General features: G+C 35.0%; 1 protein-coding gene across 1 annotated transcript in view; it reads left to right on the top strand.

Annotated features, from left to right (window-relative positions):
- LOC111471811 overlaps positions 1–26,356 on the top strand; it is a 72,948-nt gene that overhangs the window by 19,436 nt on the left and 27,156 nt on the right. The window contains exons 10-33 of the mRNA XM_023117486.1: positions 2,146–2,316; positions 4,104–4,196; positions 4,445–4,766; positions 4,871–4,975; positions 5,051–5,146; positions 7,011–7,078; positions 8,284–8,404; positions 9,967–10,173; positions 10,292–10,492; positions 10,585–10,694; positions 14,923–15,019; positions 15,107–15,205; positions 18,598–18,759; positions 18,839–18,913; positions 19,003–19,488; positions 19,565–19,906; positions 19,998–20,129; positions 21,706–21,819; positions 21,895–22,079; positions 22,196–22,304; positions 22,507–22,650; positions 22,755–23,039; positions 24,008–24,658; positions 24,743–24,919. Coding sequence (XP_022973254.1) covers positions 2,146–2,316; positions 4,104–4,196; positions 4,445–4,766; positions 4,871–4,975; positions 5,051–5,146; positions 7,011–7,078; positions 8,284–8,404; positions 9,967–10,173; positions 10,292–10,492; positions 10,585–10,694; positions 14,923–15,019; positions 15,107–15,205; positions 18,598–18,759; positions 18,839–18,913; positions 19,003–19,488; positions 19,565–19,906; positions 19,998–20,129; positions 21,706–21,819; positions 21,895–22,079; positions 22,196–22,304; positions 22,507–22,650; positions 22,755–23,039; positions 24,008–24,658; positions 24,743–24,919 — 4,552 coding nt within the window. The remainder of the gene's footprint in view (positions 1–2,145; positions 2,317–4,103; positions 4,197–4,444; positions 4,767–4,870; positions 4,976–5,050; positions 5,147–7,010; positions 7,079–8,283; positions 8,405–9,966; positions 10,174–10,291; positions 10,493–10,584; positions 10,695–14,922; positions 15,020–15,106; positions 15,206–18,597; positions 18,760–18,838; positions 18,914–19,002; positions 19,489–19,564; positions 19,907–19,997; positions 20,130–21,705; positions 21,820–21,894; positions 22,080–22,195; positions 22,305–22,506; positions 22,651–22,754; positions 23,040–24,007; positions 24,659–24,742; positions 24,920–26,356) is intronic.

Genomic DNA, 26,356 nt, shown 5'->3' with positions numbered 1-26,356 from the left:
AAAAAAAAAAAAAAAAAAAAAAAAAAAAAAAAAAAAAGAAAAAAAGGGAAGCTTTTCTTGATAATAAATCCATTTTTTCTTTTTTCTGTATGTTTTAAACATTTAGTATACTTGATTTGAGTTAGGTGATTCTTAGTAAGGTTAAGTAGAAACGGTATTCTAATCATACTTTTATTTGAGTTACATGTATAGAAACACTGGGTGACATGTTCTATTTTTCTCTGTTTGAGTAAATATTCTGTGCTGCTAGTTTGTGGTCAACGTCATTGAATTGAGCAGTATACAACAACAAATATAGCATGATGTTTTTGCTAGGTAGGTGTCATAGTTGCAAGTCTAAATTAGCTGGGTTTTTTCTTTTTAAATCAATAGATAATCTAAATTCCCTAGATACTAGGTAATGTAGGTAATCCTTAGAGAATAGGTATCCTAGATAAATCTAAATTTATTAGGTAACAATAAATCTAAATAATAATCCCCAGATAATAGACAACTAAATCTAAATAAATCTAACCAGATAAATTAGGGAGGTCAACTCCTTCCCTTATTTAATATGAGATTATACAAATATCCTTTGACACCCCGCTTGAGCTAAGTAATAGATATCATTCGTAGTTTAGACTTGGATAGATTTATGTGCAATATTGATTGCACTACTTCGACGACATGGCTTTAGTGTCAAGGCATGATATCAACCATAGCTATGAAGGACTTAAATAAATTTGTCAATGGTAGCTATGAAGCCTTCGAATAAATTTATCAACGGTTGCTATGAAGGTTTCAAATAAATTTGTCATTGGTAATTATGAAGGATTTGAATAAATTTGTCAACGATAGATATGAAGGCTTCAAATAAATTTGGTCAAGGGGAAAGATTGGTAGGTATGAAGGCTCTGAATAAATTTGGTCAAGTGGAAGATCGGTTGGTATGAAGGCTTTGAATAAATTTGGTCAAGTGAAAGATCGGTAGGTGAATCTGCTGAAACCAAATAGAACTGAAAATTCTCATTATCCAAAACTGAAATCTTTAACTCTGTTAGTTCAAAAGTTACAAGTGCAGATAGGTCGCCATAGATTGGAATATCATGAGCAGCCAAAAGATTTACCAATTGGGTTGTCCCTGGAATCACAATTAAAAAACTCTTCTTCTTTGGCCAGTATAATTGCAGCGGAACGAACAATAGGTGCGCTGTAAATTTCTTCCCGACCTTCTTCTGTTCTTCCTTCACTGGCACAATCAAACCCTTTTCTGCAAATTTATTAAGGATCTCACCAGTACGAACTTCAGGTGTTTTTGATCTCCACTGCCTGAAGAGTCCAGAAGGCCTTCTCCAATCCACCAATGTTGTAACCGCTTATTTAACACTACATTTTCAAGAAATGCATCAAAATATAAAGAACACTTATGGCCATAAATTTGGCAACTGGAACTCATTCTGCCTCACCATTTCACTTCCGTTGTCAATGAAATGGGCGTAAACATAGTACTTTTGAAGTTATTTAATCAAGAACATATATTTAATTTATTGGAAACATAGTACTTTTGAAGTTATTGACCATTACTTTGGTGGTCTAGTAAGTTTTCTTTTCGAGACTTAATATGTTGGATTGCTGTAAGGCATTTATTGAAGTTGAAAGGAATTTGTGTGGTTTTCTCCTAACTATTATTGAAATTAAGGATAAGATAAGAGGGTATTTGTTCCTTAGATACGAAAATGATGCTGTTCTAGATCCTCCAAATATTTTCAATGAAATTCCTTCGCCGAATGATTTATCGAAGTCAATTGAATTTATCTCGATTCCACCATTTCTATATTGACATCATAAGGATCAATTAATTCAAGGTTTTGAGAGCTTCGATTTGGTTGTCATTTTCTTAAATTTGTAGATGATGGTTGGGGATAAATCCATATCTTCCACTTTTTGTTGTTTGTTGGATCCAATATTTTGGATTCTTTCTTAAAATGTTCTCCATTTTCTTATCCTAACTAATCTTACGGCCGTCTTCTTTCTTCTTTCTTCTCCCCCTCCTCCATCCCTGTTATTTTTTTTTCTTTATTTTATTTCTTTTTAGATTCTTAATTGTTGTCTTTGAGGCTGTTAATTCTTCTACTTTTCTACATTATATTCTTTGGTATGTTGCAGTGGAAAAATGACATGGGAGCAGGTTCTGAAGTTTGCAAACTTACGCAAGAGATATATCTCTTTGTATGCTTCGTTGCTTAAGTCTGATCCTACTCGTGCAATTGTTGATGATGACGTACATATTGAGAAACTTGACCGCGAGCTTGATATTGAGCTCATTCTTCAATGGAGGTACATTTTGACAAATTTATCCTTAAATGCGATACAGGGCCATAATGTGATGTTTGTATCATTTTTTTAATTCTCCTTTTCTACTTTATTTCCTTGTTGGTCGAGACCCAATTTGTCTTGCATGGTTGAACTATTAGAAAGCTTTGGGAGCTGAGCACCAAAAAAAAGCCTTTAGTTAGCCACAACAAAACAAACCGACCAACCTCTTTGTTTACTGGCAAAAATTCTCCACCAAATTCTGAAATGATAGCTATAACCACATTAACCCATAATAGCGAAGGCCTTGAAGACATGCAAGGGCCAATGAGCACAAGAAGTGTGTTGCACATGTTGTTGTGGAAAACCCAATAGATATTTACGATCCCATTGAAGATTCTTCCTTGGCACTTTAGAGGGGCTTGGAAGGCTTCAAAGGGCTTGCCCAGTCTAATAACTCCTTCAATGCTGGAAGAGTATTGAGAAATATATTTTTTGGCCTCATTTCTCAGGGTTAAAGCTGCTTTTCTGAGTTTCAAGCCCTTATGTCTTTGTTATACTTTCCTCCAGAAGAGTTGGCTTATCTGCACTTTCAATAGATCCCCTTGAGAGAGCGCCTTCTTGCCACTTCTTTTGTACAAATGGCATAGATTCTGCTTTACAATCGAGAACAAATATTTGAGAAATATAATCATCTTAAGATTTCTTGCCTAGAAGACTGATTGGACTTGACAATTACATCACCTTCCGTATTTAAAACACTTGGAGAAGAGGAATCTGGAAATAACATTCTGATGTCTTCTTTTATGTTAAAATTGCCATGTAATATATGAATTTCTTTTAAAAGAGGAGAAAACTCATCTACTTCATGACTAACTATTATCACTGATAACCGATAGATCTTCTCTGATGAAGCTATAGAAAGGATTCTTTGTAATCTTTTTTCAGGATGAAATTTATAATTCTGGAAAAAATTGTTTGATGAGTCGCAAACACTTGTTTTCTTAGAAGACAAATCTGAAAATAAAGACAATTTCTCATCTTTCATAAAGATGCGTGGCCTTGAGATATATGCAATTAAAGTTTGTCTCTCAAAGTCTCCACTTTCTGCGGCTCTGTGTTAGTTGTTGGCTTTTCATATTTTGTAATGTTTGTTGCCTCTGTATTAGGGTCACTCAGTATCTTTGTTCTTCTTGCTGTTTGAAAACCATTGTTTTTTTTTTTTTGGTGCTTTTGTATTTCTTCATTTTAACTATTCTCTTGGTTGCAGTGGTTTTGGTCAGTGTTTCCAGTTCTTAAGGGTTCTAGTTTGCAGCCCCTTTTCTGCTTTTCTTTCTCTCCTTTGGGAGATTGTATCTCTGAACATTTTTCTTCTTTTCCAGTCATAAATGAACATTTTGTTTCTTGTTTAAATAAAAAGTGTAGATCGCTAATTTGTTAATGAAGAGGTTAGTAAAATTATGATTCAACAAACAGATCAACAAACTAGCAATAGAGAATATCTTCAAATGTGCTTGAGGGGAGTGTTATTTTTATGCTTTTAGTTAATCAGTAGATTTTATTATTTACAGTGTTATGTTAGCTGTTATTAGTATATGAATATATTTGTAAGATTATTTCTTTTTATGGAAATCTTTCTCCTACTGAACCTTGTTAAAATCATTGTGAATCTGACAAAATAATTTTGTTAGATACATACATTCCTCTTGATATTTAGTGAAGTAAAAATAAATAAATAAAAAAATAGAACTTTGTGATTTATTCACCTTCATTTTATTGATGAGGTTTTCTGTTATCATTTGATTTTGTAGGATGCTTGCTCACAAATTTGTTCAAAAGACGGTGGAATCGGACCAGTACTTGAAAAAAACAAAAGCGAAGAAATCTTGGTGGTCATTTGGATGGTATCTAGTTTTCTCTCTATAACTCAGATAATATCGTTCCTAGAACTACCATAATTTGTTTCATATTTTATAGAACAATCACAAACAGTTTTTTGTATAATGGATCCACTACCAAAAAATTACTGTGTAATCACAACAGAGCCGACTATTATTGAACACTTTTTCTCTGATCATTCCATCTTACCTAGTTCATTATTAGTCAAAATAGTCAATATTTTAGGGATACTTTGGTGTGTGCACTCGATCAGGAACAATCAATCATTCAAAGATGAAGAGGAACAATTTTTTAGTCGAGAAGACTGGGAACAACTGAACAAATTTATAGGGTATAAGGAAGAAGAAAATTCAATTTCCATCATAAATGCTAGCAAAGAGGACGCTCTTCTTACTTCTTTGGAGGTTCACATGAACCGTAATGCATCAAAGCTTACTGATGAGGCACAACATTGTCTTGCTGAATTGTCATGTAAAAACTTGAACTGTTCCATGAAGTTTTTTCCAGAAACGAAAGTTTTTGACATCAATTTGGGGTCATATCAACTATCTTCGCCAAGTGGTCTCCTTGCTGTGGTCTGATTCAAACCCTTCCTTTTACTTGCGAACAATTAATATTTCCAAAAGCTTGACGAATTAATTTGATTGCAGTGGAGCACTGAAATATATGTGTTTTGCAGAGTGCTGCTACTCATGATTCATTGGTTGGTATCTTCTGTTACAAGCCTTTTGATGTCAAAGTGGACTGGAGCTTGGTTGTGAAGGCTTCTCCTTGTTACATGACCGTAAGCTCCATCTTGATACTTTTGCTACTGTAGTTCTTTTTTCATGCCTTTCTGCTGATTAGCCCCTTTGTCCAGTATCTCAAAGATGTCATCGAACAAATTCTGAGCTTCTTTGAGAGCAGCGCTGCTGTTGGTCAGACTGTGGCATTGGAAACAGCAGCCGCCTTGCAGGTGTAGTTTTGATCTTTGCCCACGATTGAAATGTTAAACATATTGCTTCTAACGGCCTGCTAATTTAGTTGGGTAAACTTCCAAGTCACTGATGTAATTTATTGGCAATCGTACTTATAATTGTTGAAGATGTCAAAAAAGTTTCTGATATGAATCCAGATGTTAAATTAATATAAAGAGTATCTTGATATTGAAGTATGGTCTTAATGACTTGAAACGAAAGGTTCAGAAATTTCTATTTCCGGACTATGTGGTATTAAAGGGAATGGTGGATTGTTTGTGATGAACATGGGTTGTCATCATAATGTTCTATTATGAGCTTCACAAACCAGATAAAAAATCTCTCTCCTCTCTTAACCCTGTATCCTTAACCCTAACTGTCAGCTAACACTGCTGCTACTGCCTCGTCCATCATCGTCGTCGTTCACTTGACCAATTGTCTCTCTTCTCCCTCCGATAACCACACATCTTCTCTCTGCTCACAACCCATGACCATTCGTCTTTCTCCCCCCAAGGTACCATTTGACTCACAACCTTTAATCGTTATTCGCTTCTCCATCCCGAGACCACTTAGTGTACAACCACCAGAAATAAAACCTCAGAGTTCTTCTATTTCATTTAACAGTAAAAGATCACTAGTATTTATACTGTAGTGAATACAATTGAAGTTACTGTTGCTAACTAAACTAACTCTAACCAATGGCAATTAACACTTAACCAAGAGACTAACACTTCCAGTCCTTCACAAAGAGAAGAAATAACCATGGAAAAAATAAAGAAGCTACATAACTACATCAGCGTCTTCCTACCAAAAATTCAGCTTGCCCTTGAATCAACTGCTGGATAAGGAAACAAATCCGCGATCTTGATGACTGGATTGATCTTGTAATTGTCAGGAAAGTCAATTCGATAGGCATTATATTTACATCCTTCTGCAAAACAACATAGCGTCAAACATACTTGCCTGAAACTTGTTATCTGTTCCTTTAGGAAATTGAGCTTTCTTCAAACTTTTGTGTTCATCAACTTTGTCCTTATATCGGGTAGTAGTTTGTTCCAAATGATCCATAGCCTCATTGTGAAACTCCACAATCACAGTTGTCATGTATTTAGCTTGCTCATTCAAATTGATAGATGTAGGCAAATTATAAAACAGGGCAACCTTTAGCTAAAAGCTCCTGAATTTGTTGTTCTGTGTAATTGTGACTGTGAACTGCCTTTGTGCTTTTGCCAATCATGGAAGGTGGAAGTTCCTGTGTAGTTATGAAGAGAAAGGTCCAAGTCCCTCTTTCTTCTTATTTACATTGGGTAAGAAAGGATCATGAACTGGTAAACATAATTTTCAGCAAGCTATTGGTTGTATTTAGATTGTTTTCTATGAACGGGAAAGGGATTAAATGTTCTTTAGTAGATCATTTTAAGGTTTCTATTCTGCTCGATCCTTTCATGGTGGACAAGGCTTTATTCAAACTTAAAGCTGGCAACTCCCCGAACGGTTTAACATCCTTCTGGATAATTGAAGCTCTATGGTGATTTTCTTTTGCCGAGTGAGAAGTGATGTAGTGATAAGGACACTTTCTAAAAATTATTTAAGGGTGTGGTGGGTGGATCTCAATCAAGAACTTGTGTACGACTTATTGGGAGCATATTATGTTTTAGAAGTTATTGACCATTATTTTTCTTAAGATTTTTGAGTCAATGTAATGGAAGGTGAATGAGTTGAAATATAATGGAAGGTGATACATTTTCTTCTTGCTTTCAATGTATTTTACTATGGTGTCGTTGCTTATCATTTGAATTTTGATAAAGCCCTAGCAAGTTCCGTACCACTTATGTGTGTGTTGATTGTTTCATTGTTTTGTAGATGACAATTGAGGAAGTTAAGCGCACTGCTCAGCTCCAAGTGAATAGAGCATTGAAAGATCGTTCAAGGTTTCTGTTCTCCTCCTTTGTGGGACTTCTAGTCTGTGTTTTTAGAACATAATTTTATCATATTGAATCATCATTCGAATGCTTAAAAACGTGAAAGAGCACTCATTTGGAAAAAGTTTCTGCTGCTGCAATGGGGTTCACCACTCTAGTAATCAGTCTTTGTGGCAGTCATGAAGTAGAATGGGGTTCTGGTTATTTTCTTTTTGATTGTTGTAAATTGCATATGTATGAGGTTCTATGCTCGAACCAGTATATGTCATTTCCTCCCTACTAATTCTGATTTCCACTTTTTGGCCCTCTACAAATTTCCAATTCTATAAATCTTCAGCCCCCAAAAACAAAAATCCGATAAACCCTCAAAGCCAACCTTAAGATATTTCTAGCTTACGACTGCCATAGCATTGCAAAACTTACTCAAAGAAATTGAGCTTATTTTTTTCCATTTTGTGTTCTTTCCATATATCAGTTAAAAAGAAGTCTTAAATTTGATTCAGTTATTGGATGTTCGAACCTTGTTTCTTATCATCTATTAATGAAAATTTGTTTCTTTTGGAAAAATGGACTTAAAATACTTTCAATAGGCGTACTTCCAACTGAAAGTAGTTCCACCACTAGAGGTAGGACGTGATGGCAAGGAAGATTGCTGCAGGCGGGAGTTGGAATATGGGCAAGGTTGTGTAGAATGTGCAATGTTGTATGAGTTTGAATGGAATGAAGCCATCCCCATTTACAACACTTTGAATTGGAAATGGGATGTATTGGACGTTACCAATTTTAAGAACATAAAAATACCAAGAAGTGTTTTATTTATGATCTAACAAACTTGTATACAAGTATCCTTGAATCAAGTGGAAATGGTGTCGAAGAAGAAAGAAAATGCATCTAGGTTGCGTAGCAAAGGAAGAATCTATATTATTGTATATCTCAACTCTCAATTAAAAATAAAAATATGTTTGCAAGCTCCAAAATAATAAAGTGTTGACGGTAGGAAGTACTGTGCATGAGACAAAAAGGAGGAGAAAAAGCCTCCGTTTAACCTTCTAACCATATCGGAGCCAATTAATTTTTGTATTGAATTAAAGGTCAAGAATTATGAAGGAGATATCTAAACCCTATGATATTTAATTGTGTAGATGCAAGTTATCCTATAGATGCTACCTACAATATTGTAAAATTTATCTCATATAATGTTTATCTGCTTTTAGGTTTCTGTTGGACTTGGATATTGCAGCTCCTAAGATTACAATTCCAGCGGAGTTTCATCTGGATGATATCAATTCAATAAACCTTCTGATTGATTTGGGGAATTTGTTGATTCGAACACAGGTTTGTACTAGTATTTAAAGAATAGAAGGGCTGTCATTCAAATTTATTTCTCTGATATTTTGTTACGTCTCTGCCTCTTCTATGGGTCTGATATTGTTTTAAATTAGGAGATTACAGAATATAATCTGGATAACAAAATCCCATTGCAATAACAATTACAATTGAATGCAAGACAAGACACCACTAAATAATAATTAAATGAATAATAGAGTAATGTAAATCAATCTTGCTTAAGAACTTTCTTCCAACAAAATATCTCTCACTGCATGAAGAGAGCTCAATTTATAGGGTGATTCCTCTTCTTACCAACCTAGCTAACCAACCAACAAAAAGAAAAGAAACAAAAAACCTAGAAATAATGAATCATTTATTTTAACCAAAACAGCATACTAACAATTAAGCAGTGTTGAAGCTTGAAACAACCAGATTCGGTTAAATCAATTTCATACCCCATGAGAAAATGAACTTATCCTCAAGTTGATCACGAAGAAGCCAACTGAAACTGAAAATGAAGATAGAAAAGTACTCTCACCTTTTCTTCTCTATGCTTTCTCGAATCTTTATCTTTTAGCCTTCATCCTGTCTTCAGATCTTGACTCAAGAAAGTACTTCTTTTTGAAGTTGGAAATTTTCTTCTAGTGAGTGAGTTATTTATTTATTTATTTTTATAAATAAATTGGAGTGTCACGTGAAGGAAATCCAACAATCGTGAGTAAACACAGAAAACCTGGAGCGACCAAAAAAGAAAATTAAGGAACCATCAAAGTTACAAATTCCCCTTTAAATTACAAATGCCTTAAAACGTTGAGGAAGCACTTAGTGGAGAAAAAAAATCTGCTGAAATAGTCTGGAAGAAAAACCAGATAGCCAAAGAACATCCGAAGCTGTGACCAAATCTAGCGATGTGCAAGACCAACTCCTCAGCACTACCCAAACGACAAAACTTGACAGAAAAAGCCAGGAAGATACCAATTGGAGAATCAGCTCCAACTTTTCTACAGAAGTCATATATTCTTTTTTTCTTCTTATTAAGACAAAATCCATCCAGACTATGTTTTTTCTATGTTTTCATGCCAAAGTCATTTAACCTTTCTTTGTTCTTATGTGACAACTTGTTCAACCTCGTGATTCTAGATGGTTTATTTGTATTGAGCTTTTTGAATGTATCAAGAAATTTTTTCATTAGCTACCTTATGGGCCAGCTTTGCCTCCCTGGGCTCATTGATTATGGGTTAATGGATTCGGTTTGAGCAGATTCAAAAGGTTTTCGTAATAAGCATTGAAATTTCTATCAGAGTTTTGATATAGCCAAATTCAGGACTTTCTCTGTGGTGTTCTCTCTGTAGTTTGTGAGCAGTATTCTTCTAGTTATATTTGTGTGAACTGTGATGCATCTATTTCCTCTCTTTTGGCTATTATTTTCATTCCATTTCAACTTTTTCGCTTCACCCTCTTTGGGAATTTGTATTCTTGAACATTACCAGCCTGTTGCTACCTCAAAGAAGGCAAATTTTGTAAATGCAGTTATGATTATTGGTCTTACACATGGTTAATGTCTACAGGATGAACATGAAAACGTGTCTCCTCAAGAGTTGGATATGTATTTGCAATTTGATGTGGTCTTGAGTGATGTCTCTGCCTTTTTGGTTGATGGCGATTACAACTGGAATCAAATTTTTGGCAAAGATACTCATGAATCTTCCCGTGTAACAGAGATTAATATATTGCCCGTTATTGATAAGTGTGGGGTTATCTTAACGCTGCAACAGGTAATCTTCCTCTAATTTGTATGTATTTATTTTCTGAGCTGCCTATACATGCTATTCAGTAGGCATGCTTAACCTTGCATGCTTAACCTTTAATGTTTACTTGCCTTATTCAATGCAGATTCGATTGGAGAATCCGTCTTACCCTTCAACAAGGCTTGCAGTGCGATTGCCTTCGTTAGGATTTCACTTTTCACCAGCAAGGTATCATCGACTGTTGAAAATTCTGAAGATCTTTCAGGGGGATAATACAAATTCAGATGTTCCTCAACCGTGGAATCAAGCTGACTTTGAGGGGTGGCTATCTGTTCTTATTAGGAAGGTTGTGCTTGCTATCTCTTGAGTTGCTATCTCCTATATTCTGCTTATTTATAAATCTTTAATTTCTTTCATTATTTCCCATTTTGTTAATAGGGTGTTGGAAACAGGGAGGCTGAGTGGCAACTGCACTACTGTTGTCTAGTAGGGCCCTATCTCTACTTGATTGAAAGCCCAGGATCCAAATCTTACAATCGCTATATCAGGTTCAAATACTATGCAAATTAGATCATAATCGGCTGTATGCATTACTATTCCAAAGATATCATTTTAAGAGATGTGAAATTGTAAATGGTCGCCAGAAATTATGTATTGAGAGGTGCATAAACCTATTTATAATATATAAAAAAACAAATAAATCTTTAGATATTAGGTAACAATAAATCTTATTAAATCCATACAAGGTAACAATAAATCTAGATAAATCCTTAGATACATGGCAATAATAGAGGTAAATTAGGAAGGTCAACTACTTCCCTTATTTAATGAGATTACACAAATATCTTTTGAGGTTATTCTTTCAACACTCCCCTTCAAACTGAGGAATAAATATTATCCATTTCTAGCTTGGATACTAATTCATGAAACATTGAGTTTGCCTTCTGTTAGTGTATCTATTAGTTAAAGTTGCGAGGGCAGTAACTAATCCATGCTATCCCCTTCTCTTGCTTCTCCATGTAAAATGTTGATCGATTTCAATATGTTTTGTCCTGTCATGCTAGGTAGGATTATGTGCAAATTTGATAGCTAATTTGTTGTCACAGTACAACTTTATCAAACATTCTCCTTTAATTTGTAAGTCATCAAGGATTATCTTCAACTATAAGAGTCCATATAGCTTTCGTGCAATAGCTTGGAATTCTAATTTGACAAAAGATCTAGCAACCACATTTTTTTACTCCTCTATGTTACCAAATTACCTCCAAAAAAAGTATATCCCATAGTAGATTTTCTGTCCACTATTGATCCAACATAGTCAATGTCGGTGTAAGCTTCCAACGCAAGAGAATTATTCCATTTGAATAATTCTTTTTCTTGAAGTTCGTTTTAGGTAGCATAACACTTTATATGTTGTTTGAAGGTGAGGCTCCCCCAAACCATGCATAAAATGACTAACTACACATTGTTTATGCTATGTTGATCGAGTGTGAGTTAGATATATAAGCCCTCTGGCACATTTCTCTGTTTACCATAACTTCCTCTTCTGAGTTTTATCGTTTACGGATGCGGAAAAATTGCTTTGTTCAATTCCTTAAAAAATGGCTAAGATGAATCACAATGAATACTTCATTGCTTCGATGATTATTTGTCTTGGTATATTCAGAGTTTTCCTTCGGCATTTGTTGTCTTGGAGAGGCGCTTTTGGTTTGTGTAACTTTTGACATTTGGCTGCCTTCATAATTGGAGGTTATTGGTTGTTGTCATTTTCCAAGAAGCCCTTTAATATATGTAACTACCCGATTTTCGATACCTTGAATCACAAGTCGCCACGTAAATTCAAGGGTAAAAAGGGCAGTAAATTTTTTTTTTTTAAAAAAACGGTAGACACAAGGAATTTAAAATTTAAATATGTATTCGAAGTGACATAAAAGTAGTTTAAAGGTAATATCCGCGGAGTCAAATCAAAACGATTTATAAAAAATACTTATGTTTCGAGAAGTAGCATTTGAAATAATAATAAAATGATAAGAAGGAAGACGGCTAGATTTGAAGGGCACTCCCCTGCAGCTGCACGGCAATGAATGCTCTCGCCATCAACCATGGTCTACAGTCCATTTGAAAAATAAAGAATAATAAGGACCAGTATAAAAATACTCAGTAAACAACCTACTTGTAGGCTCTTGTCGGACTTAATCCTATACATCGAAAACTTAGACTATGTGCTCATAACTGTCTCTAGTGTTAGCCAATTGTGGCTTAACATCTATACCAAGATTTGTAGGTCATTGCGTAACTAACCCTTAGCATACCTCTTTTAAGGAGTACTCAAATCCCTCTTAGGTTCATAACCTAGGCTTCGACAATCTTGCGCAAAATGCCCCTCGAGTCGTTGTGGCCCATGGAAAGGCCTTAGGGTAATACTCATAAATTTGGGGGAGTTCGTTTTGTTTGAAACGGTGGCCGTATCCCATACACATCTACCTACTCATCTTTAATCCGTGGATTCTCTCTAGTTGTATCGGGCAACATCTGTGTTCCTAAGATTAGTAAACTTCTTGTCACTATGCTTTTTCAGACTGAAAAAGTAACCTACCTACTTATGTACGCTCTTCAAGTTAGAACAATGAAACTACCTGTCTTAGACATAGTAGCTACTTGTTACTTTGACTTTCTAGACTTGAACAGTAAAACTACCTATTACTGCGCCACTCAGGCTTGAACAGTAAAAAAAAAACCATTGCTCTTCCCACTAGGCACCATTGATAGTACTTCAGTAGTATACCCTCTATGAATCCTGAAATCATCTGTGGGTGACAACTAAGCCATGTGTAACAAGTAGACCTTAATCCCTGTTGGTTAGTTCACGAATTGGGGTAGCGCTCTATCCGTCCCTACAAGGTATTTGGTCAACCCAAGGAGGCTATGGAACTCATGACTAGGTACTATGACCATAATATGTGAAACAATAACTCATAGTCTATGGATACACAACTAGCACTCTATGACAGAGCGATAGTCCAACTTATAACTAGGCAATAACGGGCTATCCAAACCCTAAATCATGCATAATAAATGTTTAAGGGCATACAACATGCTCGAGATGCTCATTAAGTGATAATGATCCAACCTCAGCATATTGGAAAGCATAGAAGTCTAATGATCTATTAGAGTTCAACATCATGTTGCGGAAGATATATAACTGTAAATAGAACTAAGTGGTAACTGTTTCCATTATCTAAGCACAATTATCATGAGACTAGGTTAAACTAGTCTCCTAAACATAATACTCCATCATTGCCCTCAATCCTAATTGACTCCTACAAGTATTTCTTAGAAACTTGCTCCATATGGTTACCTACTTGATTGTAGACTTCTCGAGCTTTTTTGGGTCTTTGAGGATATTCTAAATTTCTCCAAAATTCTTTAATATGGCCTAAATTATGTTAAAATAATAAACGGGTGAAAATGGCTAGCTTCAAATTTGCTGAAGAGAAGGTTAAGAAACTAACTTGTACAGTCATCTTGCTTTCCTTTTTTTTTTTTTTTTTTTTGGAAAAAATCTTTTATTTATTTTCTTACAATACGAGGTGTTACCGTATACTGTGGTTTAATGGGCAACATTAATTTCACGTTTTGTTTCAAGATATTCATTTTTTAATAGTAAGCAAAGCTGTTCAACTGCATTTTTACTTTGGACTTTTTGGCTTCTAACTTCTTCCAAGATGATGTTTTGGTTGGGGATTCATGATTGTTTTCAAGACAACATTTAATGAGGTTTTTCAAGACAACATATATATATTTGGTGGAGTCTAAAATTTATTTTCAAAGGCTCTCTTTGAGATTTATTTTCAACATTTCTTATGGAGTCAAATCTGCTATCTAGTGCTAGTCAAGAAATTGGATAGAATTCGAAGAGAGAAACTTCTTTGATTAGTAAAGTTTCTTAAAAGGAAGATTGAGATTTTTGTCAATACTTGATGGAGCTTTCAGAAGTCTATTTCAACTTTCATGGGGAGTTCGATGCTAATTCTCTTGATTCAATTTGATGTATTCGTTCTTTGGTAAAATTTTGTGTTTATCATTTGTTTTGGGTTGTAGTTTCTTTTTGTTTCTCTTTACTTTTTCATTTTCACTCATTCTGGAGTTCGTACACTTTGAGTGATAGTCTCTCTTTTCATCTTTTCAATGAAAACGTCTTGCCCGAATAAAACAAAAAAAATTAGAGAATATTTATTTTTTTTAATTTCTTGTCGAATTTGGATGCTTTTATTTCCCTTCATTAGAATACCATATTTTCTTTATATACTTCACATTTAGGAGTTTGTCTCCTTTGAACATTCGTTGTATTTATTGATTATATCACTTATATAAGTTCATATCTTGTAGTTTAAAAAATTTAAATTAAATTAATGTGTATTACTGTGCATGGACTTTCCTTCAGTATTATTTATTTCTCTTCTAAAACAACGTTAAAAATGAAGATTAGAGGAAGGATCCTTTTCCTTGAAGCCACCAAATAGGGTTGGTTTAGCTGGGGAATTTGGCACTGAAATGCATGGTGTTTTCATAGTCCATTGGGCTTCAGAGGAAATCTCTTGTTTCTTTCTGTCTTTAATGTGACTGATTAGAGAAGTGCATTTATATGAAGCTATATTGGTGGTGTTGCCTTCTCTTGCAACAGTCAACTAGCTATATGATTTAGCATTATCCTTAATTTTATTTGATGTAGCTATATTTTCTGATTTAAGTGCTATTTTTATTGATCTGGGTAAGCTTAAGAGGAAAACAAACCGTTCAACTGCCGGCAGAGTTGGTTGGGGATGTGCAACATGTTTTGGCCGTTCATGATGCTTCACGATCAAATAGCAAGGTTAAAACTGTCTTATGCTATTTGTGTACATGATTGATCTCTGTTGAGCATCTTGCTCACTCAGCTTTATAATTGTGCGGGGTTTAGGTTGTGGAGGATGCTAGTGCCCTCATATTGAGGTGTGATTCCGATGTTTCGAGAAAAATTTGGCAAAACCGCTTGCAAGGGGCTATATATCGTGCCTCGGTATGTGATTATCTGTTGGATTATGTCATTACTTGTATTTATCTTTCATTTGGGTTTTGATGAGATGCAGATTAGTTTACTTCTTGTTACTTTTTTGCAATAGGGATCTTCCAATTATACTGTTATAATTGCTTGTGCTGTGTGTGGTTGTTCTGAGTTCTAATGTATGTAAATGTCTCGTTCAAAACAACTGTGAGAATAATTAAGTACTCTTTTTCTCTTGGTTTCATCTCTCATCAGCTTACATATAATGTTGTTTTACTAATCATAACGATCTTTTCGGATTTTATTAGAAATCCTTGAAATTGAGGTATGACAGTTCAACTTATATGGGTATGCTGACGGTATAAGAGCTGATTTTTTGTTTTTACTAATCATCTATATGTTTTTATGGATATTTTTCTATTAGCAACTAGTCCTAATAACTGTTATAGTGCTTGTATTAGTAAGGTTATTTTATTGTAAATATATGTTGTCCTTCAAGGTCTTTTTACTCTCATTTACTTGGGTTCCCTTTGTACACTTGTATTAAATTATTTCTTTCTTATTTTGGTCACTTTTTATGGTTTTATGATTAGGTTATATATATATATATATATATATATTGTACATTCTTAGAATTACTCTTATTGTATTCAGTCTAATGTTGGTTTTAGTTGTAAATATGAAAAGAAGTATCATACAACATTATGCTAGATGAGCACAATAAAACAATAAAACCGTAATTTGTTAAACCCTAGCCACCACCACCCTTTCTATCGTTGCTGCCATCACTGCCGAACATCATAGTCGAACGACTTCCCCTTGGCCTATTCTTGATCGTGGGTCTTCAACACACGATTTAACACGGGTCTCCTCTGCAACTTCTAGTGGTCTTCGACGTTAGAGCTTGATCTCCAATGGCATTTGCTTGAGTTCTTCCTTCCTCCCTCGTGAATGTTAGTTTTGGTTTAGTACCTTCTGTACATCTGCCTTCTCTATGACTGAGTTTGACTCCTCTGTTTAGTGTTAGACCATCTGCACAGGTATTTGTCTTCCTCTTCTTCCAAACCTCCCGAACTTGTCTCCATCCACATAGGTATGATTCATCTTCACCTTCTCCGATCCCAAGTCACAAATTTAGTGGCCACAGTTATATTCAGTGGTTGCAATCAATTAGAATATTCATTTCTGGTAAGGGTAACGACAATTATTTCTCGAATGAGCATGTGCTGCTCAAACCAACCGATCTTGAATTCAAGAAGTGGAAAGTTGAAAATAAAATGGTCATGTGGTGGCTAGGTAATTCTATGTCTAATGAAATAGGTAAGAATTTCTTTTTATTTGAAACAACACATCAAATTTGGGATGCTCAATCAATCATTCTGTATAAGAAGAATACTTATGAATTTTTTCAAATAGAATCATTCTTAATATATATAGAGAGAGAATTATCGATACATAGAGAATTGGAAAACAAACTAAGATAATTATCGATACATAGAGAATTGGAAAACAAACTAATCTTAATCTTAATATACATACATATATATATATATATTAATAAGAAACGATCATCAAGAAATGAAAAGTGATTAATGCTCGAAAGATGCAAAGCTTCCTAAGAGGAATGGAAAGAAACAACTAAAAAGAAAAGAACGCTTGGCTTCGAGCAAAAGTGACTAACAGATAGTATGTTTCGGCGAAAGTCTTCAACAAAAATTCATCGATCTCTATATTGACTGAATGTGCTCCAAATTCTTCACTGCTCACACTAATATCAGATGCTTCATCGGATTCATATTATGAACGATTGGAGAGAAGATAGAATTCTTTGTGGTGGGAAAGGTGGTGGAATACCTAAGGCGATAACATCCTTAGTGGTGGAATAGCTAATGATACCTTTGATTAAAGTGACATTTGAACATGGTGGAGTGATCACTCAAAGAGTAGAAGAGTTAGTAGATTGTAAAGGAGATTGCTGTAACTTTGGAGAGGAAGTGAAGAGTCGAATACAAGCTTCTTTCAAAATGTCTGAATTAGTCTCTGAATTTTCAGGGATATCAGAACAATCTTTCTTCTAATTATTAAGAAGGTGGTAGGCTTCAATGTCTATTTATCATTTTAGAGACATGAAGTGTAGGTTTGGAAACGATCAAAATCTGAATAAACGGCTGAGAAGACCAAATATTATTTGTTTGCATAGCCCGAAGGTCCTTCTTGAATAAAAAAAACATTAACTTATGCAACTTATCATGTAAAGAAATAAAATTCAATTCAACATCTTTGGCCATATGATCATTTCAGTCTCCATCTTTGGGGAGATCTAAACTTGACCAAATGAATAGTCTTGGAGACATCCTAACTTACTTATGAAAAAAAATGTGCACTGGATTTTGCAACAATTCAATTAGAGAGTTTTTAGCTCAAATAAGATGTGTGGTATAGAGGGGATCTGTCAGCTTGTTCTTTATATATCTAATAAAAATCATGTCATTTTCATATCAAATGCAAAAGTAAAGGTTAAACTTACAACAACTCATCACCTACATGTAAATGGATTGGCGGCGGCAGTTGAAGGAGCGGATGGGGGAGGGGGGAAAATGATGAACTAGTTGATGAGAGGAGGAGAAAGAAAGAAGAAAAAAAAAGGGAATGGGAAACGGTGGTCGAAGACGACATAAAAATGATATTGGGAACCGACCAGACGATGCCTGAAAAAACCAATATGGAGGTGACTAAGGTTAAAAGAAAACAAAGGCAGGATGATTGAGGGGTGACAAAACTTTGGAGGAAGATGTTTGGCATGCGACAAATAGAAACAACAGGGACTGGCGACCGAAGGTGACCAGTCAGATGCATCTTCAGTGGTCTGAGGCTAAACGGTATGGTGACCAGAATTTTGGAAACGAAAGGGTTAGGAGGAGAGAGGAGAGAGGAGAGAGGAGAGAGCGAACTCCAAGAAGGGAAGGGTCTTTTAATCCTAATACTAATTAATCAAAGAAACCAATCCTAATCCTAATTAACCAAGAAAATAATCCTCAAACTTATTAATTAAGTAATTGACCAAGATACCCTATTACATCATAATTACCCTTTTGATGTTATTTATATTAATTAGGATGTTTCACATTGCTTACATCGCTGACATTGCATTGTTAAGATTTTGGTTTGGTTTTTATTTTTTTAACTACTTGGAGTTGTTATATAGCCTTTCAACTTTTTTTTCTTTTTTAATTATTCTTTTTCATTAATCAATGAAATATTCATATTTGGTTTAATTAACTAAATCAACTGTTGGATTAGCAATGATTTCATCAAATGAAATCAACTGATAATTACAAATTCTGCTGTCAGTTTTTTTTAATTGAATTTATAGTGATATTTAAAGAATTACTTTAATATTTGTATAGGCCTCGGCTCCTATTTTGGGTCTATCTGAAACTTCCTCAAACTCCGAGGACTCGGAAGTTGAACCAGATGAAAGTGATAATATGATGGATTCATCTATAGAGAGGGTTTTTCTGACTGGTTCTCTTGATGAACTTAAAGTCTGTTTCAGTTCTAGTAATCAGGTATGTCAGAAAACTTCGTTGTTTTTGAAATTTACTTCACAATATTTTTTAAAAATGTTCATTGTCATTCCCTTTTCAGCATGACCAGGACTTTGAGAAGGTCCTTCTTGCAGAAGAGAGACATTTGATTGAGTTCCGGGCAATTGGTGGTCAGGTACATAATTTTAATTTGTTTGTTTATTTACCTATATTCTATGTATGTTTTTCAGATTCTCTTCTAAGTGATACATTTGTGCAAAATAGGTTGAGTTGTCGATTAGGTCAGATGACATGTTTATTGGCACTATACTGAAGTCTTTGGAAATTGAAGACTTAGTTTGTTCGAAGACCAGTTCTCAATCTTGTTATTTGGCAAGATCATTTGTTCATGGGGAAGAGACACCTTCGTTTTTTGACTATTCAAAAAATAAAGGTTCTGATAACAATGATTCGACTCAAATTGAAGGTGATGAGAAATTCTTCGAGGCACCTGAAACCTTGGTTGACTATGCTGATTATCAGATGCAATCACCTGGAAAAGGACTCGATTATGTAAAATCTCAAAGTTCTGTCCAATTGAAAAATTTTGCACCCCCCAGTTTTTCACGTATTGCAGGTTTGCTTCCACCTGGTGGCTCTGAAACTCACAGTGCGGATAATGAGCAACCTATTACATTAGATAATTTTGTAAAAGCTCAAATAGCATTTTATGACCAAAATTCTCCTCGATACTATGATGTAGACAAACAGGTCTGTCCCTATCTCTCGCTCGATTATATATTATCTACTAGGATTTTGAATTTAAAATATTGAATTATTGTCCCAGGTTTCTGTTACCTTGGCTACATTGTCATTTTTCTGTCGTAGACCTACAGTCTTAGCCCTTATTGAGTTTGCCAATGCCATCAACCTTGAGGAAGAAAGTTGTGAATCATTGAATGATAATTCATCATCAAGCATCATAAAGCATAATAGCCAAATCGAAGAGGATGAACAGATTCCAAAAAACATGGAGGATGGCATTGTGAAAGGTTTGCTAGGAAAAGGGAGGTCTAGAGTTGTATTCAGTTTAGAATTGAAGATGGCTCGTGCACAAATTTTTCTAGTGAAGGAAAATGAAAGTAATCTAGCAAGTTTGTTTCAAGACAACTTGCTTGCTAATATCAAGGTTTTGTTTCAAAGTCCCAATCTTACTCCAATAGACGTATTGAGTTTTAAACTTTGGTTGTTCTTGAGATCTCTCCTTTTCTTCCTTTCAGGTGTTTCCGTCCTCTTTTAGTATTGAGGCTGCCCTTGGAAATCTGAGAATAAGTGATGATAGTCTTTCAAGCAGCCACATATATTATTGGGCATGCGATATGAGAAATCCTGGTGGCAGTTCTTTTGTTGAGGTTCGCTCTCTCTTTCTCTCTCTCCCTCCCGCCCTCCCTCCCTCCAACGCACATACATATGTATGTATGAATATCTATTAATCTTACGAGCATGTAGATAGTGGCAATCTTGCATTATCATTTGTGGGACGACATTTTGTTCTTTTTATCCTTTTGGCCTATTATTATCTTACACTGTATTGATTTCCCTTTCGATTTATGATATTCCTCCTCAGTGTCTTATATAAAAAAATATTTACGATTGCATGTCTTTGAGATTATATGAAAGTGAATGCATATCTTCCAATTGTTATTTGTAAAGCATAAGAGTCAAACTTCAGATCTCCTAAAATTTGTTCAGAACGGAAGTAAATTAATGTGTATGGAGGAGAATAGAAGAAACGATGAGTAGCAGTGTGTAGTACCATGAAGATTCTGTATTTTAATATTTTCATTTTGGAATAAGGCAGAACTATGCAAAGAATATAAGTAACAGAAAAACAAAGTAACCTAAACTACAATGCCAACTAAATAGTCTCCAGCTGGAGTTCTCTTTCTAAGCATCTACGCGGGTTATTCTTTTTCAAGATATTAGGAACGAATTGGAGGATTTCTAGTAGAGTTCTGATTTTTTCGATCTTTGTTTTGTTTTTTCTACCTTCTTTCTTCCAGTCTACAACCTTTACCACATCAGTAGATAGAGTCGATTTCCTATCCTCGGTAAACTCTTGTTCTTTTGAAATGTCGTCCAGTCGAGGTGCCTGAATAAATGAATTATCCCGAGACATCATTCGAGTTAGCATCCAAGTATGCATATGAGTTCGCGTAGTACAAGGAAATTCCTACTTTTCTCAAACTAAGCGGAGTAGGTGACTTGTTGGTACAATGTGGGTCCGTTTTAACAACAGAAAATTGAACATTTTATATATATATTTTTTTTTTATTTGTTCTCTTTGCTAGATAAATGACCATCTTTCTTTTCTTTCTTTTCTTTCTTTTCTTTCTTTTCTTTCTTTCTCTAAAAGAAATAATAATAAAAAATAAAAAATAAAAAAATTCTTGTAGTATTCATCTAAAGTGAGTTAGAAATGGGATCTTCAACTTCTATAAAAATCCTGAAATGCCTCCCAAGTATACTAATAACACCTGTGAAACGACACTAAAATCACCTAATGTCGGTTGATACATGGAACACTGGTCCAACCCTCTTTGATAGGAATATATAAATATGAGTTTGCTTAGTAGAAGATAACTTGAAGCATTGAACAAATGATTCAAATATAAATGACAATGAATGGCGCAGAATGAGTTGGTATTTAAATGCTGATTGGTGTTGTCTCTGAAAAAATAGTTTGGAAGATGCTCATCATATCTTTCTTTTCTGTTAGTTGGTGGATTCTGTGTGGTTCAGACTTGTAGATATCTTTCATTTCAGTGTATATCCCGTAGACATATTAAAGTTTTTTGTACTCAGTGCTTTTGTGTGCGTGGTTTGAGAGAATAATGCAAGTATAAAAAATGTTCCTTGCATTTTACAATTTTAAATTTTATACTATTTTATGGTGTTTCTTTTATTGAAGTTTGCTACATATTGCAGCTCTTCTTTTCTTCGTACAATGTCGATGATGAAGATTATAATGGTTATGAATACAGTCTCCTGGGGAAGCTTTCAGAAGTACGCGTTGTGTATTTGAATCGATTCATCCAGGAGGTAATCCTTATACTGATTATTATCTTTCCATGTTTTACGCGATTCTATTATTCATAGTCATAAAATTATTTGTAGGTTGTTAGTTACTTTGTGGGTCTCGTCCCAGAAAATGCTGAGGGTGTTGTGAAGTTAAAAGATCAAGTAACAAATTCAGAGAAGTGGTTTACAACTACTGAAATAGAAGGCTCACCTGCTTTGAAGTTGGATCTTTCTCTTTCAAAGCCTATAATATTAATGCCTCGAAGGACAGACAGTCTTGAGTGAGTTTCAATGCATATGTCATCGTTTCAACATTTCATATGACATCTATATTTATTAGCGGGTATTGTCTTTCCTTCATTATAATTATTTACATGCCCTGATTTTTCTTCGGCAGTTATTTGAAGCTTGATATTGTCCACATTACCATTAAGAACACATTTCAGTGGATTTCTGGGAGTAAAACAGACATGAGCGCCGTGCATCTAGAAATTTTAACTGTAATGGTGAGTTCTATTGGGGATTTGTTTGAAAAATTGTTGATCAGCACAATATCTGTGTAAAATGGCCTTTGAACTAATTTTGGAATGGAAAAAGGTTTCTCAAACAATAAAATTATCGGCAATTTTCTTATGTGGCGCAGAATTAGTTTTTTGAATTGCATTTGTTTGTAACAATGTCGCAGTCTGACCATTGTATGATATTCAGATCGATGATATCAATTTAAATGTTGCCATGGGTGCGGAATTAGGGGAAAGCATAATTGAAGATGTCAAGGGGGTTTCAGTGGTCGTCCGCAGGTCACTTCGGGATTTGTTGCACCAAATACCAAGTTTAGAAGTTGGAATTCAGGTAGCCATATCAACTTTTCCATTTTTCATGAAAGTATTCTTCTACAATAAGTCTGGTTACAGATGCAATTATTTTTTTTTTTTCTCCGGCTGTCATTTTATCAGATTGAAGTGTTGAAAGCAGTTCTTTCAAACAGAGAGTACCAGATTATTACTGAATGTGCAATGTCAAATATCTCTGAGACAGCAAACGTGGTGCCTCCATTAAAAAAAATTAATGCTTCTTCAGCTGATATAATAGAACCTGCTACTCGCCAGGTTCTAGATGGGACAGAATCTGAAACAAGCGAACCGTCCTCAGTGTCAATGAAACTCTCTGTAAATATTGACCTGGTTCAGTTGAGCTTACGTGCAGGAATATCAGGAGATGCATCGTTAGCCACTGTGCAGGTGTTGCATCACTAACTGAATTTTCCCTCCTGCAGCTAATTTTCAATATTAGGATCCATGTAATTCAAACATAGTTTCTAAGTAACTCTCCTAAAATGAACTCCTTATTTCATTATGGGTAGCAGTATTCAATGTTAGTTTTATTTTTTAGGAAAGGAAAGTGGATGATATATTGAATTAGAGAATAAGTACAAGAGTGGACACTTGTATAAGAGCTCGCTAGTTCGTTAGGAGTAAAGAAAGGGATAAATGCAATGCATTTTTTATTTTAGGGTTCATGATACCGTGAGTAGTCAAACATCATCCATGAGTTGGTCAAGCGAGGGAACACTCTTAAGGGACTATGCAGTGTTCAAAGTTCTTAGTACAAAAGACTATCCTTCACTATTTATAGAGGATGACAACGAACTAACAAAATATAATTACCATCTCAACAAGCTTTAACTTCTTTTTTTTTTTTTTTTTTTTTTGAATTTTATGAAAAGGAAATGTTAGGAAACAAACTTCATGAGTGAGGAGGAAAAAGAAAGGAAAACAAGAAGGAAAAAAAAACAAGCAACTCAAGTAGGAGCATTACTACCAAGAAAGATGTAAAAATAAAATCAGAAACAATGAGCCAACAAACTAAAGGATCTGGGGACAGCAACAATAAGAAGCCACAAGGCTCCAACTAGACCCACGAAAATAAAATTCCCGTGAGGAAGAAATCAAAGACATGAGAACATTATATCATAAATGAAGCTCATCTTTTTTAAAGAAAAGTTAAATATATTATCCCCCGCTTTTTCCTTTTTATTTTTAAAGATCTTTATTCTAGGCCCATTTATCAAATATGTCCTTTTCACTTCTATAGTTCTTGTTCCACGTCAAATTTTCAGCTTTTCCTTTGGTATCTCGGGTAGATTCTGTATTTCATATATTGCATTGTCAATTCTTTATGTGCTCTGCTTTTAAATTGCATTTTGCAGGCTAATAAGGCATGGGTATTATACAACTCCAATACAAACGGTGAAGGTTTTCTTTCAGCAACACTCAAGGATTTCACTGTTCTTGATGAACGTGATGGAATTGAACAGGAATTCAGGCGGGCAATAGGAATTGCTAACAGCATTGGCACAGTTCAGCTGCACATACCGACTGATGAGCAGAATGAATTCACAAGTGATGCAAGTACTATAGATGAAAATGTTTCTAAAGCAGTTCCTACAATGCTTATTCTTGATGCAAAATTCACTCAGTTTTCAACATTTGTCTCGTTATCAGTTCAAAAGCCTCAACTTCTTGTTGCACTTGATTTTCTCCTGGCTGTTGTTGAATTTTTTGTTCCAACCGTTGGCAGTATATTATCAGATGAGGAAGATAAGAGCTATTTTCATGTTACTGATGCTGTTATCTTGGATCAGTCACCTCATATGCAGCCATCTTCTGAACTGCATATATCTCCTGGAAAACCATTAGTAGCAGATGATGAAAATATTGACCATTTCATCTATGATGGTAATGGTGGAGTAATGCACCTAACAGATAGAAACGGAGTTGAACTCTCAGCACCTAGTAAGGAGGCAATGATATATGTTGGGAATGGGAAGAAATTGCAGTTCAAAAACATCATTATCAAAGTATTATTCCTAGCCCATAATTTTCTGTTAACTTTTATTGTTTGCATTAAAATTTAACTTAAACAATACTTTTAACCATTGCAGGGTGGACAATTTTTGGATTCTTGTGTTTTTATGGGTACCAACAGTAGTTATTCAGCATCTAAGCAGGATGAGGTGTACTTGGAGTTGGGGGATAATGTCGTCCAGCGAAGCTCTCATGAAGTACAATCTCAAGATATCACCAGCAACAAGTCTACTGAGTATACTATTGAATTGCAGGTTGAATACTGAACTATCTTGATTAGCTCTTGCAATGTGATTTATCTATTTCCTACAGCACCAGGCTCATCGGAATAAATACAATTAATTACTCATTGTCTTCAAAGGAGGAAAACAAAAAACAATTAATTAGTCACTATCCTAGAAAGAAAAAGAATAAAAAAAAATGACATCCTAATACAAACATAAAAAGACCTAAAAATTACAAAAATTAAGGAGGAGATGATTTTCTAATTTGATATTTGAGAATATCGTAACTTTGACATTAATTCCAACACTCATCCTCAAGGTGGGTTGTATATGTTGCAATCCCAACTTGTCATTCAAATCTTCAAAGTTAGGTCTTGGTAATGCTTGGTGTGGATACCACTCGCTGTTGGTTGGTAAGCACATAGTTAAGCTGAACTACTTCATTGTTCACTTTTTTTGAGATGAAGTGTGGATCAATTTCAACATGTTTTGTGCTACATTGTGAATTGGATTCTTTGCCATGCTTATTTCTGGCTTGATTGTCACATATTATTTGAATTGGAGATAAACAACGTTTCGCATCCATAATCCATCACACATGCCATGAGCAAGAGCTCTAAATTCTGCCTCAGCACCACTTCTTGCAACCACAAACTGCCTTTTACTTTTCCATGGTACAAGATTACCCCATACAAATGTGCAATAACCTAAGGTAGACCTTTGATTTATAATATTACCTAGCCAGTCTGCATCGTTTCTTGCAAGTATTTCTAAAAAGTAGTAATTTTCTTAAAGACATCTTCAGATATCTGAGAAATCAGTATATAATTTCCATGTGTTTTCCATTAGCATTGTGCATACATTGACCAACTATGCTGACAGCGAATACAATATTTGGGCATGTGTTCAAAGATGAATTAGGCGTCCTACAAGACTGTCAACTGGCGTGCTTTCATAATTAAATCCAAGTTCCTTTTTTGAGTCTACAGGAGACTCCGTGGTTTGCACTCCAGCATCTTGGTTTTTTTTTAAGATCTAGCTCATATTTTCTCTGCAATATAACTATACCTTTATGATATCAAGCAACCTCCAAGAAATATTTGAGCTTTCCTAGATCTGACCTAAAATTTTTGGGCCAAGTTATTCTTCAACAACTTCAATTTCAGTTCATCATTTCTTAAAAGGATGATAGCATCTTGTACTGTTAGGAGGGCATCTCTCTTTATGATCTAATTGACAATAAGGATACCCAACACTGATAACGAAAGTTGCAAATATATCAAAGGAACTTTTTAAGTTAGCATGCCTTCTAGGATCAATTTTCTTTTTACATACGAGTGGAATATCCTTTATTTAGCTAGGTGATTTAGCAACCCCCCCCCCCCCCCCCCCCCCCCCCCCCCCCCCCCCCCCCCCCCCCCCCCCCCCCCCCCCCCCCCCCCCCCCCCCCCCCCCCCCCCCCCCCCC

Source organism: Cucurbita maxima, unplaced genomic scaffold (assembly GCF_002738345.1).
Source record: "Cucurbita maxima cultivar Rimu unplaced genomic scaffold, Cmax_1.0 Cma_Scf00058, whole genome shotgun sequence".
NCBI classification, from domain to species: domain Eukaryota; kingdom Viridiplantae; phylum Streptophyta; class Magnoliopsida; order Cucurbitales; family Cucurbitaceae; genus Cucurbita; species Cucurbita maxima.
Note: the sequence above shows the minus strand (reverse complement) of the source record. Positions and strands in the feature narration are given on the sequence as shown.